This window comes from Heloderma suspectum, chromosome 12, assembly GCF_057233095.1.
Source record: "Heloderma suspectum isolate Gila_16-S chromosome 12, 16-S_ref, whole genome shotgun sequence".
Lineage (NCBI taxonomy): Eukaryota > Metazoa > Chordata > Lepidosauria > Squamata > Helodermatidae > Heloderma > Heloderma suspectum.
The window spans coordinates 36038153-36060149 of NC_139469.1; the positions used below are offsets into that span (position 1 = coordinate 36038153).

Genomic DNA, 21997 nt, shown 5'->3' on the forward strand with positions numbered 1-21997 from the left:
TAGATGGACCTTCCTTGGCCTGTTCTGACAAGGCACTAATGATGTTCCTATAGAAGTCGTTTGGGGTAAATCCTGCTGGGAAGGTGAGGGGAGCGCAACGGTGCTCTTCTCATCAGCAAGCACCAGGCTTGCTTGGCAGCTCCATCCTGGCCAAATGAGGCCTCAAGCCCCAAAGGGAGAACAGGGAACTGTGACTTACGGGTGCGTCCGATGTACAGCAATGGAGTTGTTGGGCACAACCCATCCGAAGCCTTGGTTGACAGTGTCGTCTGCTTCTGCCCTGACGCCGGATCCACAACAAACCACGTGTCCTCCTTTTTCCCTGGGAAATGGAGGGGACTTTTCACTCTCTGACCCTGGCATCTCTCCTGCCTGAGGCATCACCTCTCTCCCCATCCCCATTGCACAATGGGCCTCACAAGGCCTCAATCCTTCAGTGCTTAATTTCTAAAGTAAGGAATGAGGCTCTGGGGCTCAAATCTCCTTCCAACCTGAAAACTTTGCCCCTCTTAATCTCTGCAGGTGCTCAATGGTGAGGGGAAGGCACTCTGCACATCCTTAGGGGCACTCATAACTTCACATGCAAATTGCCTCAAGACCAAGCCACAATAGCCCTGGCTTGACATTTTTGCTCTGCCATTCTGAAGCTGATTGTCGCTGCTCCAAAGCCATCTCCTTGGCCCCACAGCTCCCCGCCCCCTCCACACATATTCCCCATCTTGTACCCGTGTAGATAATGCCATCGGAGCTTCGGCAAGGAGAAGACTGCACCAGCTCTGGGATGGTGAAAGGCAGCTTCTGAAAGGAAGGAAGGCAGGCAGGCAGGCAGGCAGGGGTTCATACCAGTTCAGGCTGTCAAACCTTCTACCCTTGTGCCCCCTTCCTCCCCCTGTCCACCCTCCCCTGTGTCCATTTGTCTGCAGAAGAGACCCTGTGAAGATTCTGGGCAGGGCTCTAGAGTGCATATTCTGGAGAGCCAGCGTGGTGCAGTGGCAAGAGTGTTGGACTAGGAGCTGGGAGATCCGGGTTCTAGTCCCCACTCAGCCATGGAAGCTCACTGGGTGACTTTGGGCCAGTCACAGACTCTCAGCCCAACCCACCTCACAGGGTTGTTGTTGTGAGGATAAAATGGAGAGAAAGAGGATAATGTAAGCCACCTTCGGTTCCTTGCAAGAGGAAAAAAGGCGGGGTATAAATGCAATCAATCAGTCAATCAATATTCAGGACTTGTGAGGTGTACAAGACTGATGTTGGTCAATACTTCTCACTTCCTTACTCACATGAAAGTTAGACACAGAGCTCAATGGGAAGATTTTAAAAGGAACTGTGATTCATATTTCCCTTCACCCCTTCACTTTGGGTTACCCTGTATCACATAGCACCACATTTCAAGAACTACAAGAATTCTCTCTAGCCAAATTCAGGGTGGTGGTGTGCATTGCTCTTTATTGTGTGAGGCCCCAGATGCTTACAAATAAAGAACTGGGGTGTGCAGGCCCCGAACAAAGCTTGGGAAACATTGGGAGCTCTTGCAGATCTTGGGCAGTTCCTCCAGTCATGGAGACATGTGATATTGGGTAGCCCAAAGTTTATTCTGGAGCGCAGGGATGCAAACATTTCAACTCCTTGTTCAGCTCTGTTTTGGACTGTCATACAAATGCCATCCATCCTGTCTTCTGCACGGCCCTCTTGGAATGAACAGGAGCTGCACAGCAGTGCCACCTTGAGCTCCAAAGGGGATCTGGATCTCCCCAGCATGTCCAGCCCTCTATCCCTCTCACCCCACTCAGAGTTCTGAAGAGCACCCAGTCCTCCCTTGTAGGCCCCTTCCAACCCTACTATTCTATGATTCTCCCCATGGCAGAATCAACCGTGCACAACGAAGGTATGGAGACACATTTTCAAAGGGGCCTAATTTATCCAGGTTGCAGAATTCCACCCCTGAGGACTGAAGGCCTTTTTTAATGCAGTGTCCCAGCCATTTGTGTCTCACCACATCAGGGCCCTGGGTCCTCCGTGGAGGAATTCTGTCTGAGGAAGCCAGCCCATGGAGCTCAGTCTCCCCTAAGGAGCACGGTAGTCAGTCGCACCCTGGGCTGGAGACCCAGCCTCTCCCAGAGCCCACAAAGCTTCCTCCCCCAGACCACTCACCATCAGACCCTCTTTGTGCTTGCCCCCCATGACATACAAGCTGCCATCATTTGGGTCTGGAAGAAATGCTGGCCTGCAGAGAGGACGAGAGAAAGGAAGTGTCTGAGGGGGTGCTCTGTGCAAGATTCCAGCCAAGGCCTCTGTGAGCAAGAAGGCCCAAGAGCCCGTGTCAAAATACTTACATCATATGTAACAAAAGGTTTGACTATGGGAACATCTGACAAAAGTTGTAGCATCTCAAAACTGCCAGTCTTATGTGTAACTGCTGGGGCTTTTAGGGGGTGGCAGAGCCCCAAAGCTCCTTTTCAGGGCCAGTCATTACATCATACAGGACATGGCTGAAACAAGCAGCATCTGTTGGGGAGGAGTGTATATCACTCCAGACCATCAATCTGACTGACTCTGTTGGGGCATGCCCCCTTTCTCACCCCTCCCAAAAGGGCCCCCTAATCATGTCATAAGGTACATGGCTGCACCTGGTACCATTTAGTAGAGGCCACCTTCCTGTATCCTAGAATATCCTGTCTGACTGCTTTATGTGGGAAAGATCCCAAATCAGACCATTTGCTATGATCCATGTCATAACAATTTCCAGTATACTTCATTATGAACTATGTACATCGGTTCTGAAATTATGAACTATTTTAACAATAAAGTCAAAGTATTTTTTTTTTGCTACAATAATACTTCTGTAGTTATTTATTTGTTATGAAAATGCTGAAACAATCAACATGCAACCCCCAGAAAAGCCCAACCTAAGCCCGTTTCCTCCTCGTACGCTGGCCCTGCGGCCCTCGTGAGGACAGAGCAGCCCACGCGCATTCCTTGCCCTCCCTTGAAAGGGCTGCTGCGGAGCAATGCACAGGGGTGAGCCCAATGTATCTGCTGGCTCTCTCACACCTGTGTGCCTCAAATTCTTCTTTGACTGCCAGCCTATTTCCATCCAAACATTTACTTCATCACTTAAGAGTAAATGTTTCTCAGAAGAGCAATCAACCCATCTATGGCTTTGTACGCTGTGACAATGTTACTTGGTGAGGTACATAACACTGAAAGATGATAAATCTCTTGGAAATCTGGCTCTTCGTGGGTACATTCAGAGGAAATCTCTTCACTGCATTGTATACTTCAATGCACAGTATGGAAAACAGAAGTCATTTCTTTTAGGGTTCCATGCAATACCTTGAGAGTGAGAATTATGTAATCATCAGATTTCCACTTTCACTGGAAACGAAGTTACAATTCCTTAGTGTGCCAATGAAATCGGAAGGTTGCCTAATTTCTGCTCCAGAAATTGCATACTGCTGGTCACCGCAGCTAATGGTGGCTCTTCTGTCTCAGTGATTTCACTGATAAAGTAAGTGTCCTGTCCAGCTCTGATATATGCCAGGCAGATGTGAAAACTACTAAGCATTAGGAACAACTTGTCAAACTTAGGAATTTCATCTGCTTTGATTATAAGTGCAAGTTTCATAATAGCCAAATCATATAATAATGTGCCTCTGCTGGCACTCCTCAGCTATTTTGTGGGATCTTTTAATGGTTTCTGACACAACCTGTAACCATGTTGGGTACTGTTGATTTCTGGGAAATACCTGGTTTTCTGCTGGAGAAGGTTATCTGCTAGAACTCTGGAATTCCAGCCTGCCCAGATTGGAGCTCTCTCTGTCTGAAATGCCAGTGACAACATCCACATAGTCTCAAGCACAATGAAATCTTCATAAGTAGCTAGAATCGCAGATCTTTTGCCATCATCAAGTGGTACAAATCTACTTGTTGATAGATCAGTGATGCTTCCAGACAACACTTTTATTGTGAATCACCCTGCATCATTCATGAACATCACAGATATTCAGATGTCATCATCTTCCGTTTGTAACACTCCTGTGCTTTCCTACCACTTCTTCTATCTTTTCTCTTTCCACAATAAATCTACTGAAGTAAAAACACAGAACAGGTGCACGATGTCTTTTGAGTGGTAGTGCTAGGAGCCCTCTGTGTGGAAGCACCATTGGTTTATTCCCGACTCGTTCCAATTCCAGCCAGAAGCTGGGAGAGGCCTTCTCTTCCCTTTTGCTATTGAGGGCTTTGGTAAAATGTTAACTGTTTCTTCTTCTCAGGGTTCCCACGCAACATTTTGAAAACAGATGCCATCTGTGTCATGGAGAGCTCTCTTTCCAATAGCAGTGTTGACATAGGCATCACATCCCAGGCAACTCCTGTTATTAACTGTGGTTATAATTTCATTGCTTCTGAGGTGGCCCTCTGCTCATCAAGTGATGCAAACGTTAATTCAGTCCCTCTTTTTTCAACAGCTGAAAGTGCCCAAGATGTTTAAAAATATCAAGGATTTTCCTGTTGCCAGTGATACTGTTCATTGCAACACCAATTGGAATTTTTTTTTAATGGCTTCACATACCCGTTTGTTACGACATACACAACGTCTTGATGAAACAAAGTTCGGTGTTTCCAGCTTGTGCCTGTTAATGACATCACCCACTAGCAATCTGCTGCAACGGGGTTTCATGGCTCCCTGTCTGGTAATTGCTGGGATTATGCTAGGGATGTCAGAGAATTCCGCCACGGATCTTGGTGAGGCCGAATGCCAGTGCATTCGGCCCCCTGAACTCCGTGGTGGAACGGCCTGCCACCCCCCCGCGGATCCCCCCCGGGACAAGACTTACCTGGGGTGGATGTTCCGGGCGGCAGCGGCTGTGGCAGCGGCTGGTCTTCTGACCGGCTGCCGCCACCGCCATTTGCAGTCTTGTCATGTTTTTTTTTTTTTTTTTAACAAGATGTGATAGGCTATGTAAATATTTACGTAGCCTATCATGGCTGGGTAAAAAAACAAAACAAAACAAAAAAAACCGCTTACGCAAATGGCAGTGGCTACGGCCGCCACAATTTGTGTTCCTTATTTTTGGCCATCTTAGTCTACGTAAATATTTACGTAGACTATGATGGCAAAAATAAAGGGGAACGCAAATAGCGTAGCAGGCGCTATTTGCGTCCCTTTTTGATTCGCCGTTTTAGCCTACGTAAATATTTACGTAGGCTAAAACGGTGAATCAGAAAGGGACACAAATAGCGCCCGCTCCGCTATTTGCGTTCCCCTTTATTTTCGCCGTCATAGTCTACGTAAATATTTACGTAGACTAAGGCGGCCAAAAATAAGGAACGCAAATGGCGGCGGCCATTTGCGTACGGGGTTTTGTTTTTTGTTTTTAACCCAGAGCCCTCCGCAGCCAGAAATCCGGCTGCGGACGGCTCTAGCCTGGGCTTGGCCGGCTGCTCCGCAGAGCTGCCGCAGAGCACAGCCGGCTGTGGAGGATTCTGGGGGGGAGGAACGGATCGCTTCCCCCCCCGCAGAGGATTCCGGGGGGAGGGACAGAACGCCTCCCCCCCCACCATCAACATAATCCGCGGAAAGGTAAGTGACTTTCGTACATCCCTAGATTATGCAGACTCCTTTCCACAGTAAGCCCCCCCCCACCACAAAAAGAACCCCAGACATACCACTACATTTCTGGAGCTGTGATATCAACTACTTACTTTTGTAAGATGCGCAGATAGTCAAACCTTTGTAGCTTATGACTTAAGTATTTTGGACTAAAATGGGTGCTTTTCCACTCTCAGAATCACAATGCAACAGATTTTCCCCCTGCCCCCCTCCTACAGCAAAGAACGACCCTCTGATCCCTCCACCTCCATCCCATCCTGCACTGGGCATCTGGTGCGTATTTAGCACTGAGAGGAGTCGGAATTCATTTCTTAGAAACACTCTCCTAGACCTCATGGAGCTGATCCTTATAACCATTTTTCACTTTCCCCAAGTCTTGGCTCCCCATGTCCAGGAAGGGGCCTTTGCTGCTTGCCTCCGCCCCCCACCATGGGCTGTCACTGCCCTCCAGTTCTTCCTGGCCACCCAAGAGCCATTTCCAAGCCCTCCTGTTGTTCTGCTCTCTCCTGCAACATCCCAGGTGCGCTACAGTAGAACTGCATCGTGGAAACAGGGGAAATGGTGCGACTTACAGAGTCTGGCTTCCTTTAAGGTGGGAATGTTGAACTCTTTCAGCTCTCAGGGGCCACGTTCCAGTGGCAAAAGGGGTGGTACCAAAAATACTCAAGATACCAGCCTGTTGTAGCTTGAAGCTCTTCCTGCCAGTCACTCAGCCTACGGAGAGGCCGCTCAGCCTTTTAGAAGGGGAGGGGGGCTGCACCAAAGCTGGGGAAAGGGGTGGGGCAGGGGAAGGGGCGTGGCCATCTGGGCAGCCCTGGAAGGCCAGATTGGGACCGCAGGAGGGCCAGATGTGGCCGTGGGCCTGAGGTCCCCCAGCTCAGCTGGCAGGCACAGAGCTGGTGTGTTTGGGGCTGTCGTGACCCCTCTGCTGGCTCGGGCCTCGCCAGACCCCTTGCGGGAAGGGAAGCCAGCCACTCCACCCCAGGGGGAGGCGTAGCATCACCCCAGCCAGCCTGGCTTGAGGAGACCATTGCCCGAGCACCCCCTTCCTGCCCCTGGCTCGCTCCCCTCCCTTTGCTGGAGCCAAACCTTTGCTGCCATTCCACCGGGGGCGACACTCACTCTGCCCTGTAAGTCGGAACCTGCAGCGCCGGACCTGAAAGGGGAGAGGGGGGTGCAGCCAGAGAGCCAGTCAGCAGCCTCCCTGGACACCCCCATGTGTGGCACCCAAGAAGAAAGTCCCAGAAAAAATGTCGGGCTGCTGCATAGCACCCCACAGTCATTGAGACGCCAAGGAGATGCGGCAAGTCTCTGACGCTGGGATTGTGGCCCTTGGTGAGGGACGGGAAGCTGCCCCAGGGTGCCCCCCACCTCAGCTCAGACTGACGAGGAGCCCAACGCAGCTCTCCTTCACAAGGAAAGAAATCTGCCCCAGCCCCCTTGTGCTCACCATCCTTCAGGATCCACTCGATGTCACCTGTTGTCTTGCTCACTGCATGGAGGTTCCCATCCAGGGTAGACACAAAGACCAGCATGTCTGGAGCAGTCGCTGGGCTGCCAGCAAGGCACTGGGAAGGTGGGCAGGGGAGAAGTCCGGCATGGAGGAGTTAGGGGTAGAGCCACAGAGACAGAAAGATCAGAAGAGTCGTCAGGCCTCGGCAGCTATCGTGGGGCAGGCCGGCCACCCTGGCAGCCCCAAGGACCAGGCTGCCCAAATCAGGCCAAGCCACAAGCACAACTGCCTCCTCTCCTATGGCTATCCCCCCCCCCCGCCTTCCCGTATGGAACTAGGCAGTGGGGAAAGGCTCCTAACTGCCCATGCGGTGAAATAAGTCCGGGGAAGAGGGTTGGTGGGTTTCTCTCCTCCCCCCTTATGATCCAGTCAGTATAAAAAGTAGACCCCCCAATAGGCGGCCACATGTTTAATTCCCCCCCCCCCCTGGTCTGGTTGGTCCTCACTGAGCCCAGATTGTGTTGGATTTGAACCCCGCTCCAGCTCTTAATCTGCTGGACAGCAACTGTCATGAGGAGAAGAGGCAGAGCACGTGAGTGGGAGCTGCAACAAAATGCCGCAGTGGGGGCTCCTGCTCGGGCTCCAGCCAGCCAGGCCTTCTTCCAGGATACTCCATTCCATTCCGCTTCCGCATTCTGTGGCTGCTGGGCATGCTCGGCCCTCATGCGGCTAGGGTTCTGCGGGGGACCGGGCGGCGGAGAGGTCTCATTTCCGCCCCGAACCTTTGCTGTCCTCCCGCAAACCTTGGAGCCCCCGAACCTGCCTCTTTCCCCGCAGCAGCCCCGTCGTGGGGCCGCCCTGGCTGCCCGCGCCAGCGAAGCTCGCTCCGGGCGGGGCGGGGCGCGGCCTGCCCGGGGCCCAGCCGGCGTCTCTGGCGGGCCGGGCGCTCGTCTGAGGCCCCGCAGCGCCGCCGCCACGGAGCAGCTTCCGCGGCGGCGGGCCGCCGTCCATGGGCCGGGCCGGGCCTCCCCCGCCCCCAGGCCTGGCTGGGCGACCTGCGCTCCGCCGACGCGCGCCCCGCGGCGACTTCCGCGGCGCTGCCCCGAGCCTCGCGCGGAGGAGCGCCGGCCGCACCCGGCGACGTGCCTGGGCGCGGGGACTGCGCCGAGCGTGCGCCTGCGCCGCTCCCCCTTGGCAAACAGCGCGCAGCTCGGCGGCAGCGCGGCCCGCTGGCCCCGGGGAAGCGGCGGGCCGCGGCGGCGGCCCCTCCGCCCTCGCAGCGCCCGGCCGGCCGCCGAGGGCTCGCCGCCCGGGCCCCCCCGCGCCGCCCTCCGCGGCTCACCTGCGCCAGCAGCAGCGCCCCGAGCAGCAGCCAGCGCGGCGGCCGCGCTCGGGCCGGGCGGGCGCCCCGCCGGGGCTTGTCCTCGACGTCGCCCATGGCTGGCCGCGGCGCGGCGCTCCGGCATGCTGCCCCGCTGCCGGGGACGCCCGTCGACGCCGCTAGCCCAGCCGAGAGCTCCGCATGACCGGCGCCGCAGGCTCCGCTCCAGCCGGGCCAGTGCGAGGAGGGAGGGGCCGGACTGGCGACGCCCGGGCCCGCCTGGCGGGGCCTCCGCCCCAGATCCGGCTCCCTGCCCTGCCCTGCCGGAACGCCGCCCGGCGGGGACTGCCCCTCGCCGAGCTCGCCCCGGCCCCCTCGGACGCCCCCCCGCCCCCAGCACGTCTTTTTCGCAAAGGACCTGTCCGGATCTGCTCCCCCGCGACAAGAGTGCACCCTGCACACGCTCAGAGGCCCTTCGATCGTGTCGCATCTTCTCGACCCATGCCACCTCCTGGGCCGGCCGGCAGCTCTCCCGGGGGATCTGCAGCCGACCCCTGCGCGCGGACGGCGCAGGCGCTTCGGCGCACGGTCACTTTAGAGGGGCCGGTGGGGTAAGAGAGCCCCTCGCCCAGCACGCCAGTTACGGCCGGGCGCGGACTCTGTTTCCCGGAGCCTGCTTCCCGCGAGGAGGAAGGCAGTCAACTTGGGCGGACGCTAGGCAGAAAAGGGGCGGGTGGGGAGCGCGACCGACCGCGGAGGGGCCCTCTGCTGCAGCCCGTGTGAAGCACCACTGAGCATGTGCAAAAAGCCTTTCCCGGGTGAGTTATTCCGAGAGACAGGCGCCTTTAAATAGCTGAGACTCAGTCCTCCGCTGGCTTTTCAATGCCGCTGAACAGGCATCTTTTGTGGGGGGGAACCTTCCAAGGAGGTGTCCGCAGGCAGATGGCGTCCACGCCCCTTTTGCGCGAGGCTCGGTCTACTAACCACCGCCTGCCCGCAGATCTTGCTGGCAGGATCTACCCCACATACCTCTGTGCAGCTATGGAAACAAGTTGGACGGGTTCTTGTGTTGCACGTCAGCTGCCCCAGAGGGTCCGCAATGTGAAATTAACACCACAGTCCTCTGTCTACTCAGTGGCAAGTGCCATTGAGGTCAATGGGACTCATGCCCTGGTTACTGGGTGTAGGAGGGAGGCCCGTCCAGATAGCTGCCTCGCATTCCCTCCGTACTGCTATTTTGCCCATTGAGGAACTTGCAGATTTGCATATAAACACCACCACATATGTTGACTGGGTTCACACAACCCCTACTCAAGGTCGACAATTAATGGTTTGTTAACCAAGAACAACCCATGAAGAGAGCCCATGGTTTGTTGTTGGCTTGTGAACTGTGAGTTGGTCATCACGGTTAACAAGCCATAGTTAGCTAGCACAGCTGGGTGTGCTAAGAGGGGGAAGTGGATGGTGCCACAGGGAGGGGCAAGAGCTCCGACAATGTCAAGCTTCCCACTAGAGGAAAGTCCTTGAAATTCATAAGCCTGGCCAGAGGCTGAACATCGCTTGGCTGGGGGGGTGGGGTATGCGGCAGTGAGACTGAGGGAGGGGGGGAGGAGGAAGTGCTAGGGAGAGGGCAGTGAAGACCCCGGCCCTTTTACTCTCCTCTTACACTCTGGCTTTTGCAGGGGAGCAAGCATGGACAAGGCTATTGCTGTGTCTCAGGCACTGCTGGGCTGGATGGATACTTGCTGTGTTCCAGTAGGGCCCTTCTAAAAGGCTTACACATTGATAGCTGAATTCAGGAAGGAGGAGAGCTCTAACAATGCCCATTAGCCATAAAGCTAAATGGACAGAGGCACTCAGCCCCCGCAGAACCAGATGCTGTGGGGGCAGAGGGCCATCCAGTCATGCTGGATCAGACCCAGGGTCCCTCCAGTCCAGCATTCTGTTCACACAGTAGCCAACCAGCTGTCAACAGGGAAACCACAAGCAAGACACAAATGCAACAGCCTCCTCCCGCCCATGTTCCCCAGCAAGGAGTGTACAGAGGCTCCCTGCCTCTGATGCTGGAGGCAGCATAGAGCCATCAGGACTAGTGGCCAAAGAGCCATCATTATCTTCACGCCTTGCTGCCTGTGAGCTTCCTGGAGGCATCTGGGTGGCCATTTTGGGCCACCTTTGGTCTGATCCAGCAGGGTTCTTATGCAGCCAATTCAGCTGCTGGCCTCTGAGGGTCGTCTTGAGGAATGTAAGGGAAGGGGAATCACGCTATTACAGAGAAACTGAACACTTCTGTATGGTTACTACAGATAACATGACAGACTTATTGTATAATTTCATTCATCCAGGGGCTCTTAATCTTTAAACTCCCCCCCCCCCTGCAATATACATTGTCATCACTGAATGCCCCCCAAGCCTCAAGGAAAAAATTAGGATATAATAGCAGCACTCCAGACCATGCAACTTTATTCTGAGATACGTGTATTTATGACATATGCTTTGGCACACAGATCTCAGACATATGCATCCTGACTCTTTAATGTTCAGTTTATTTGGCACTTTTTGGAGAACCAGTTCCTCCCTTGTTTTGGTTACCATTACATTGCCCCTCTGTTTTCTCTCTGGTAATTCATTACACATGCTTCATCTCATTGTAAATAGATGGGATGATTTTTGTTGATTTTGCCCTAAGCAGGGAGAAGACATTCCTGCTTAATTCCTCTTTGCTGTGTGCCGCTTTAAGGACCTGGGGTTTTATCCTCAAGACAAGGTGAGCAGTATACAGCTGTCCTCTGCTGGCTGCCAGAAGCCACTGCTCAAGGGGAGAAGGGGCTGCCTGTAGTCCCAAATGCCCTCCAAATCTGGAGATCACCACCCTGGGGTGGGGGGCATACTGCCCCGGTTAAGAATCACCTATTTAACCCTGCCATAGCTTACATATGCTGCAGTCAGTCATACTGGTTTTATTCAAGTGGCACAAAGAGAAAAGCACCTGCCTGGATTACCTTTCAGGGCAACAATTCAAGGCAAAATCACAATATTAAGGACTTCGTAAAACATAGAAGCATCATCAAAGAGGATTTGGACACACAAATTTTAGGTATAGCAATGGGAGTTTGGGGCCACAGAACCTGTGTGAGAAGGAACCAAAAGGCCATCTAGTCCAACCTTCTGCCCATCTATCTACCCTTGCCCAGCCCAGCTTTAGCCATTCAGACTACGATGCTGCAAGCTCAAACAGATGCTGCAAGAGAAGCCCCCCCCCCCAATCACTAGCTAACGTGCCCCTGGGAAAATTGTTTCCCAACTTCAAATTCAGTGGTTTTCCCAACACTGAGATCTGACAAAACCGAAAAACAAAATTATCCAGGGCAAAGCCCCTCCCAGTGATTGCTTGGCTCTTTCACTTCTGATTCTGGGACTGTCAAAATGAGATACGACATCGAACCCATCCTCCCCCACGAAGCAGAAAGTGCAACACCATCCACAGCAGGTGGCATCTGAGAAACAACTCAAGACAAAGGAGTTCATTATCAAAGTTTAATTGACAAGACTGATTGACCTTACAGAATAGAACAAGGAAGGTAAAATAACTCGACAAGGTTACAGTTAAAAATATTCCAGCCGTGCAAGTCTAAGACTACGTGCTTACTCTGCCTTTTCCCTTCCTCCTCCAAAACTGGCCCCAGAACTGTTGCTCTGCAGAAGAAGTACAGAAACTGTTTGGATACATGCACCACCTGCCTGGCCTCTGGCCACACAAGAACTCTGCCAAAGATTCAGAGAACACAGGCATTTGTCAGGAACTTACACTGGCATGGAGCAACTGTTCATACAAGAAGGGATACTGGGTGAAGTAAAAGATTTCCTGAAACTGAACACCAGGATCCCAGCCCCTGAAAACATCCGTATCAGCATTAAATGGTGTGCCAACCACAACCTGGTGTGCCAACCACAACCTGTCCAGCTGCTTTCAGAGGCTATCAGTGCTTTAATCCTGGATGCCCTGTTTGCATGGCAAACTGCAGTTATGCACATGGGAGAGACTCTGTGGGCATGATGGAGCTGGGAAGGCGTCTCTCACATATTGAACAGCCACAGCCTAGCGCACCGTCCTTCAAAGAGATTAAGTTGGAGGTGGAGTAGAGTAGGAACTAGTGGTGAAAGGTGATCCTGCAACACCAACCAGCCAGCATGTATATTGGGAGGGGGGGGGTGTCCAACCCTTGGCTGCAAGTTAGAATACTATCGGAATATGGCACTTGGATGGAGGAGATATATTGCAAAAGTAACCCTAGTTCTTTGGCCTTGGACCCACTAACACTAAGAAAAAAACCAAGTCCTGTTTCCTGTCTCCTAGCTGAGCAGAGCAGAGGAAGCTGATCCAGCTGGTCTAGGGGTTATACAAGCAAGCAATCTCCCACAGAGCGAGCAAGCAAACAGGGAGAGCAAACGGGAGCTTGGCAGGGGAGTTGCTGTGGAAGAGGAGATAAAGGCAAAGCAGTGAGTGGGCTGGAATAAGCCCACAGGCTTTCCATTCTCAGTTTCCATGTGCTCACCATGTGCTCCTGAGAGCTCCAATTGAATTGAAGGGGCGTGGCCTAATTACTCAGCAGCTGTGTGAGCAGGGAGTTTCAGTCTGTTTCCTGACTCATAGCTGAGCAGAGCAGAGGAAGCTTCCCCAGCTGGTCTAGGAGCTATGCAAGCAAACAAGCTCCCAGAGAGCGAGCGATCAGAGCGCACAAATAGGGAGAGCAAACAGGAGTTTGGCAGAGGAGTTCAGCAGGGGAGGTCAAGGGAGAAGTCCCTAACATTTATTTATTTATTTATTGCATTTATACCCCGCCTTTCTCCCTCTCGCAAGGAACTCAAGGCGGCTTACATTATCCTCCTCCTCACCGTTGTATCCTCACAACAACAACCCTGTGAGGTAGGTTGGGCTGAGAGTCTGTGACTGGCCCAAAGTCACCCAGTGAGCTTCCATGGCCAAGTGGGGACTAGAACCCGGATCTCCCGGCTCCCAGTCCGTCACTCTCACCACTACACTACACTGGCTTGTTCTTGTATCACACACTTCCATACCTGTGGGACTCTGCTGTTAACTTCCAGTGAATAGAGGACAAACCACGGGCTTTCACAGTACAATCAGAAAGCTAGAAACATAAAGGGAAAAGAGGCTATGGAAGGACAAGACTCCAGTGGTGGTGACCTGCCAGGTCTGTACAATGTTTGTTTTCTTGCCTGAGATCAACATGGCCTACACATGCAACAAGTGCAAGTTGATCACGCTGTTGGAAGAAAAAGTAAGAGGACCGGAGCGGCGAGTGTCGACCCTCCATGGAATAAGAGAAGATGAAGAGTTCTTGGACAGAACGGTGGAACTACAGCAGCAAAGCGAAGTACAGAAGCTAGAAGAGCAGCAGCAAGCTGAGGCAGAAGAGGAAAATGCTGAGGCGAGGAAAAAGGCAGTAGAGGAGACTCCTTGGAAAAGGGTGACAGGAGCAGAAGAACTAGGAGCTACTCTGCACCAGTGGAAGCAGTGGAACTACAGAACCATTTCCAGGTACTTGAGGACGAGACTGGTGGACAGTCTGCAGAGGAATAATTAGGAAGAATCACAGGGGAACCTGAATGAGAGTGAGCAAGAAGCTGAAGGTCAGGCAAGCAGAGGCGATGAAACCAAGGCCTACAACAACAAGAAAAGAGTAGTAGTAGTGGGAGACTCCTTGCTGTGTGGGATTGAAACCCAAGTATGTCGCAAAGACCCATGGACTCACCAGATATGCTGTCTCCCAGGGGGACAGATTAGAGATGTGACTGAAGGGTTGCCTACAGTCATAAAGCACACTGACAGGTATCCCTTTCTTCTCATCCATGTGGGAACAAATGATACCGCCAAGCGGAGCTACGAAGAAATCACGTCAGACTTTGAAGCTTTGGGAAGGAAACTCAAGAAATTTGGGCCCAAATAGTTTTCTCATCCATTCTTCAAGTAATTACAAGAGGGATAGAAAGGGAAAGAAAAATAATCAGGGTGAATGACTGGCTACGAAGGTGATGCTGATGCGAGAGATCTGGATTCTGGGACCATGGGCTATACTTCCTAGATGATGGACTGTTGGAAAGGGATGGGTTGCACTTCGCAAAGACTAGCAAGGATGTGTTTGGCCACAGCATGAAGAACTTCATCAGGAGGGCTTTAAAGTGAATCCTACAGGGGAGGGAGACGTAAAGTTGGGGTAACAATGGAGGGAGGCTCATGCACCGCAACAGACACAACAACAGCTCTAATAGCACCCAATAATAGTCTTCAAAAACATGTAGGAGAAAAGCCAGACTATAAAGCACGTGGTCTTCGAGGTCTATGTATATATGCCCAGAGTATGGGAAACAAACAGAACAAACTTTAACTCTTAATTATGACTTAATTATGAGGGAAATTATGACTTGATAGATGTTAACTGAAACTTGGTGGGATGATTCCCATGACAGGAATACAGCAACTGAAGGACAGAACTTGTTCAGAAAGAACAGAAGGAACAGAAAGGGAGGTGGAGTTGCACTATATCTTCTCTCTCTCTCTGCCTGCCTGCACAGAAATACAGGAGGAGGAGCTTGGTAACCCCATCGAGAGCATCTGGGTTAAAATAAATGGAGCAAAGAATAAAAGGAACTTGGTGGTTGGAGTCTACTACCAGCCACCCAATCAAGGAGAAGACGTGGATGAAACTTTTGAAAAGCAAATTGCCAATGTTTCAAGGAAGCATGATGGGGGACATCAATTTCCCTGATATTAGTTGGGAGACAAATTCTGCAAAACATGGCCCCTCAAAGAAATTCCTAACTTGTGTTTCCTACAGAAAGTGGAGGAAGGAACTAGAGGATTGGCTATCCTTGACTTGATCCTAACCAAAAGAGATGACTTATGGATAAAGTAGCAGTTACTGGAACTCTGGGGCAAAGTGACCATGTTATACTTTATTTCTTGGTTCTAAAGGAAGCAAAAGCCAAGTGTAACCAAACACGTACCCTGGATTTTAGGAAAGCCAATTTTAATCAGACCAATGATAAGCAAGGTTCCACAGCGAGCGACTCTAATGAGAAAAGGAGTCCAAGATGGGTGGGAGTTTAAAAAAAAAGAGAGGAAATTCTCAAGGCACAATTACAAACAATTCCAACAAGAAACAAAGGTGGAAAACAGAAGAAGCCAATGTGTCTTCACAAGATGACCTGAAAACAAAGAAGGTCACATCTAGGAAATGGAAGCAAGAGTACAGGCAGGTAGCACAGAATTGGAGGGATGGCGTCAGGAAGGCTAAAGCTGAGAACGACCCAAGGTTAGCGAAGGAAGCTAAAAGCAACAAAAAAGGCTTTCTTCGGATACATGCATAGTAAGACAGAGGAAAGAAATGGGGATTCAGCTATTAAATAAGGATGGCAAAATGATAATAAATGACAACAAAAAGGCAGAAGTGCTCAATTCCTGATCAAAAGATGATCAGGGGACTGGAAACAAAGCCCTATGAGGAGATACTGAAAGAACTGGGCATGTTTAGCCTTGAGAAGAGAAGACTGGGGGGAGAGATGATAGCACTCTTCAAGTCCTTGAAAGGTTGCACAGCGAGGAAGGCCAGGATCTCTTCTCGATCATCCCAGAGAGCAGGACACGGAATAATGGGTTCAAGTGACAGGAAGCCAGATTCCGGCTGAACATCAGGAGAAACTTCCCGACTGTTAGAGCAATACGACAATGGAACCAGTTACCTAGGGAGGTGGTGGGCTCTCCCACACTGGAGGCATTCAAGACGAGGCTGGACAGCCATCTGTCAGGGATGCTCTGACTTGGATTCCTGCATTGAGCAGAGGGTTGGACTCGACGGCCTTGTAGGCCCCTTCCAACCATACTATTCTATGATTCTATGATCCTACTTCAGCTCAGTCTTCTCCTGAAAGAGGGTCTATGAACCCCCTGGCAAAAGCGAAGTACAGGCTGAAGGGGCAGGATTGCAGCTTGAGATCGATAGGCAGATGGTCAAGGAACATCTAATTACTTTGAATGAGTTCAAATCTCCAGGGCCAGATGAACTGCATCCTAGAGTCATAAAGGAACTGGCAGAAGAACTCTCAGAACCGCTGCCTATTATCTTTGAGAAATCATGGAAGACGGGGGAAGTGCCAGATGACTGGAGGAGGGCTAATGTCCCTATCTTCAAAAAGGACAAAAAGGAGGAACCTGGGAACTACAGACCAGTCAGTCTGACATCAATCAAACCATCTGTAAGCACCTTGAAAACAACACAGTGATTACTCGAAGCCAACATGGGTTTGTCAAGAACAAGTCCTGCCAGACGAACCTGATCTCATTTTTTGATCAAGTAACCTTCCTTGTGGATTGGGGGAATGTTGTAGACATAATATACCTCGACTTCAGCAAAGCTTTCGACAAAAGTGCCCCATGATATCCTGATGAGCAAACTAGCTCAAAGTGGGCTAGATGAAACAACGATCTGGTGGATCCAAAGTTGGCTACACAATCTGACTCAAAGAGTGCTTATCAATGGGACCTTCTCCAACTCGGGAGAGGTAACGAGTGGGGTACTGCAGGGCTCAGTCCTGGGCCCAGTGCTCTTCAACATTTGTATTAATGACTTGGAGGAGGAGGTGCAGGGAATGCTCATCAAATCTGCAGATGACACAAAATTGGGCAGGATAGCTAATACTTTGGAAGACAGAAACAAAATTCAAAGTGATCTGGATAGACTGGAGCACTGGGCAGAAAACAACAGAATGACATTTAATAGGGATGAATGCCAAGTTCTGCACCTAGGAAAAAGAAACCAAAGGCACAGTTACAAGATGGGGGATACGTGACTCAACAATACTACAAGCGGGAAGGATCTTGGAATTGTTGTAGATCACAAGCTGAATATGAGCCAACAATGGGATGTGGCTGCAAGAAAGGCACATGCTATTTTGGGCTGCATTAATAGAGGCATAGCTTCCAAATCCCAGGAAGTACTACTTCCCCTCTACTCAGCACTGGTTAGGCCTCATCTGGAGTACTGTGTCCAGTTCTGCGCACCACATTTTAAGAAGGATGCAGACAAGCTGGAGAGGGTTCAGAGGAAGGCAACAAAGATGATCAGAGGACTGGAAACAAAGCCCTATAAGGAGAGACTGAAAGTACTGGGCTTGTTTAGCCTCGAGAAGGCTGAGGGGAGATAGGATGGCGCTCTTCAAGTATTTGAAAGGTTGTCACAGAGAGGAAGGCCAGCATCTCTTCTCGATCATCCCAGAGTGCAGGACACGAAATACTGGGCTCAAGTGACAGGAAGCCAGATTCCGGCTGAACATCAGGAGAAACTTCCTGTTAGAGCAATACGACAATGGAACCAGTTACCTAGGGAGGTGGTGGGCTCTCTCACACTGGAGGCATTCAAGACGAGGCTGGACAGCCATCTGTCAGGGATGCTTTGACCTGGATTCCTGCATTGAGCAGGGGGTTGGACTCGATAGTCTTATAGGCCCCTTCAAACCCTAGTATTCTTTGATTCTAAGTCAGTGGGAACAAGATTAGACTGGGAAAATATTCCCGCTAGTTGCAGTGTCAGTCATAAAATCACAGAATAGTAGGGTTGGAAGGGGCTTACAAGGCCATCGAGTCCAACCCCCTGCGCAATGCAGGAATCCAAGTCAGAGCATCCCTGATCCAAGTCCTTAACCATCAGCACAGCATTTCTAGGCACATGGGATGTTTCCTCCCTCGAATGGGCATATCGTCCACTTTGCGGCTGGATGCTGAGCCCAAGGGACACATTGCACGCACTGTTGTGGGTTTGCTTCTTTTACCCATCTTTAAAAATAAAGTGGAAAACAGCCTCAGGGACTAGAAAACTGAGGGCTGCAGGATGACTCTGCCCGTCCTCACCATTCCTCTGCTCCTGGTGGCAGCTCCCAAGGCTGGTTTTCCATTTTAAAAAATGGTTAGGGAGAAACACACAAAGCTGTGTGACTGCAGAAACTTTGTCCTACTATGCTCCCCAAGCCTCCCATTAGGAAATGACAAGCCTCCCATTAGGAAAAGATGCCTCTCTTGCAGCAAAGGTTACTTCAAGAGGGTACAGAGAAGTAGATGTTTCTGTACAAGGCTGCCTCAAGATTATTAAATACCCAGGCATGATCTGAAGATACACCCCTCTGTAAACACTATGGGTTGGATCCAGACTTAGTCATACTTAGCAGACCCAATGAAGTCACTGCGATTTAAGTTAGCCGTGACTATCTTGTCCCATTGATTTTAATGGATCTACTTCAAATATGCCCAAGTCTGGATCTAATCCTGAATCAGGGAGGTCTTTGGGATGAACAGAAGCTACAGAGACAATCATAGAATAGTAGGGTAGGAAGGGGCCTACAATCATGGAGAAGATATTTCAGTCAGAAAGAAGCAGAGGCAAATTATACTGACTGATATTTCAGTCAGGAGGATGGTATCCAAGGCAGCTGGTAGGCAGGAAATGAAAAGCCACCCGTGAGGTAGTTCGCTCTACTGGGAGCATCCAGCACAACCTTCCGCATTCATGATACAGTCACACTCTTGCACAGATAGTTAGAAGAATCCCAATAAAGAGCAGCATGCTAAAGAAATGCTACAGAAGGTTCAGACCCTCTTCCAAGGATACAGGATGGGCTGTTATAACCATTCGAAAAACCATGAGCAGCACAGGTGTTCAGTATCCTGCTTTCCAGAAATCTTCACTTCTAATCTCAGAAGTCTCCAATAAGAAAAGATACCTACAATCCCAGAGTTAGAATGCACAACAGGGTCCCTAAAATGTTAACAGGAGCCACTCAGGAAGGAGCAAGACCTTTGAGGACAGCCACAGAGTGTTCCACTACACATGGCTGGGTTAAGAGCCATCCTTTGCCAAAGTGCCACTGATATCCTCACAGGCTACAGACAGGGGTCAGTCACGCTGCTATCAACATGTATTCAGCAGAAGGGTCCTACGGGTGAAAGGCATCTGACATGGCCTGAAAAGGATGTACCTGCACGCTGTTGCCAGGAGCACGCAGCTCATTTAAAAAGCCACTTGTTATGAAGGTCAGTACCTGAAGGAGGAAGACTCCAGTTCCTCTCAACTAAAATTGATAAGCAAAACTTTTAAGATTTGTCCTCAGGAGCAAAGAAATAATACCAATTCATGACTGGGTGGAGGTGCATTTTAAATTCCCAAAGGCCAGAATCAAACTCAATCCTGCCTGCAAGATTTACCCCTTCTCACCATGAAATCATGCCCTAAAACCTCACATATCTTTTGGGGGTGGTGGGAGGGAGGAATTTGCTAGGTTAAGGAAAAGGCACTCTGCATATGCCCAGAGGCACTCACTGTGGGGTTTTCCCCCCAGGGCTTTGCCTTGGCATTAAACAGAGGTTCTGGGAGTACATTCGGGGTGGGAGGAAATAACTCAAACCCCATTGCATATGTGCCTAGTTGAGATGTTCTCATGGCTGAGCTAGGAAAAAACTCTGGGCCCTCAGGAATTAATTGGTGGCACTGAGGAAATGTCCAAATATTATTGAGCCTTGAGGAAGGTTTGAACTAAGAATTTGTGGCTAGCTCCTAACAAGGGAACACACAACTCTGCTGGCACCTCGAAGTTATTGTCCCATCCTACACAGAGGTGCCCCCACCCACTGCAGTAATGTCCATCACACATAAGGCAGAAAAGCAACCCAAGGAGTCAGCACAACAGCAGCTCCCTTATAGAAGGGAAGCTGTTCTCAACCATGTTATCTGCACCTGCATACCATTGCAAGCAAGCCCTGCCTCAGCTGTGCATTTTGGAAATTAACAGCACCTTCTCTTCCAGCCTAGGAGTTGCAAGCACATCACCTACTCTGAACAGAATGGCTTTTGGAAAGCGTTTAAGCTGGTTCAGTGCTTATGCTGGAGAGAAATCAGTCTAGCTCATGTCATGGCTGCAGAGAGAGAAAACTCTTAACCTTACTTTTTTTGAGCCATGTTCCAGCAAAACCTTCCCTCCACAGGCTATCTTTATATCACTGACCCAAGAGTCTACAGCTCTTGAGCTTCAATGGCTGCATTCAGACACATAAAGCAGCTTTCAGCTCTCTGGTGCATTTTACTTTTGTGCTGTTCACAATTTGTTCCACACCTTTCTGCCCCGCAATAGCACATCATGCAAGACTATTCCAGAATTCTCTTCTCTACCTTTTACAGAGGATGTTACAGTGCCCACATATAAACAAACTATTTGGAAACTGGAATATATACACATCAAACTCACTTAAACTCCTTGTTACTTTTACCCAGTTCCTTCAGTGGAACAACCCCTGAGAGCGTTTTGACATTTCTTCCCGTTTTGCAGAGTGAGTGGGAGGTAAGGCTCCCCGCAACTGGCTTTGACAAGAAGTCTGCAACCCTCCTCCCAAACCATTTGTTCAGGTGAACATTCCTCTCTCAGCACTTCCCAGAGCACCAGAGAGAGGGGACCTGTTTTTTCTCTAGACAGCAAAGTAAAGGAGAACTCCAGAAGAGCAAGCAGCCTAGAGTATCACTCCATACAGCCCTCCTTGTGGGGAAAAGAGGCAAGGAAGGTGCTTGTGACAATACAGAAGTAGCACACACCTTTCCACATCCTGCCCTCCAGGAGTACCTAGCACCGTTTGCAATTACATGGACACACCCGGTAAAGTCACGTTAATGGAAACAGAACAGTAAGGAATACATATTCGCAGAAGGCAGATGACATTCTTGCATCAGTTCCATAATATTTGGAAATGCTCACAGCAGTCGTCTTCTAATCAAGCAAAGTCTGGCTCAGCCTCACTGTGCAACACAGATGGGGTACCAAAGAGATAAAAGGAATTCAGAAAACCTGAGAGGTGGGCTTTGAACTGAACTGCAGCACCAAGAAACAAAATCCTACGGCTGACAACCTTGCTTCAATGGAGCCTGGATAGAAGGAATACGGTAAATGGCAGACAGCCCCATCAATATTAAGGTCAGTTACTGGTAGAGATGTACAGAAATCAACAGGTTCCCACACCGAGTTACTGGAAAAATTGGACATTTGGGGGAAAAACGGGGAAAAGTGCTATGCAATATTTCCTCTACAAGGATGAGTAAAGTACTTTTATAGTAGCATTTAAAAAATAACATTGTTACAGCCAGTTCACTCCCTACATCCAAGATTCAAAGATAGTATCAGCTTTGCTACTGTGCTTGATTGGATTATTAACCAAGCCAACACCCGTAGGACTTGATGTTGGCAAAGTAATTTGAGAAATTGCAGAATGCAGAGCATCTTGATTGATTTGGTCCAAACTAAAGAGTCTGCCAAACATTTAGCTCCTGAAAGGTGGTGGCAAGGGCTCTGTCCAGTAGTCTCCAATTCTAAGACTCTCATGTGCCTCAGATTTCTTCATCTTCTGCATCGAGTGGAGAACTGATGAATGTTTGAAAATGCACACCATTAAAGAACTACCAACCAAACGGAAGAGTTACACGTCTTTCAGTTCATGCAACAATTCTGTTTCCTGAATTCCATGAAGCTCGAAGCGAATGTTCAGGAATAAGACCCTACAGTC

The 21997-nt window shown here is 50.3% G+C and overlaps 1 protein-coding gene across 1 annotated transcript in view; it reads right to left on the reverse strand.

The window, feature by feature from the left end:
• Nucleotides 1-21480, reverse strand: part of ERN2 (endoplasmic reticulum to nucleus signaling 2) — a 37810-nt gene extending 16330 nt beyond the window's left edge. Inside the window, exons 1-11 of the mRNA XM_084817889.1 lie at nt 21337-21480; nt 19432-19524; nt 13465-13535; nt 12035-12150; nt 9775-9949; nt 8407-8977; nt 7062-7179; nt 6734-6767; nt 2152-2224; nt 726-798; nt 200-322 (exon numbers count right to left, since the gene is read on the reverse strand). Of these exons, the coding sequence (XP_084674015.1) occupies nt 200-322; nt 726-798; nt 2152-2224; nt 6734-6767; nt 7062-7179; nt 8407-8977; nt 9775-9949; nt 12035-12150; nt 13465-13535; nt 19432-19524; nt 21337-21480 (1591 nt within the window). The remainder of the gene's footprint in view (nt 1-199; nt 323-725; nt 799-2151; nt 2225-6733; nt 6768-7061; nt 7180-8406; nt 8978-9774; nt 9950-12034; nt 12151-13464; nt 13536-19431; nt 19525-21336) is intronic.
• Nucleotides 21481-21997: the final 517 nt, after the last annotated feature.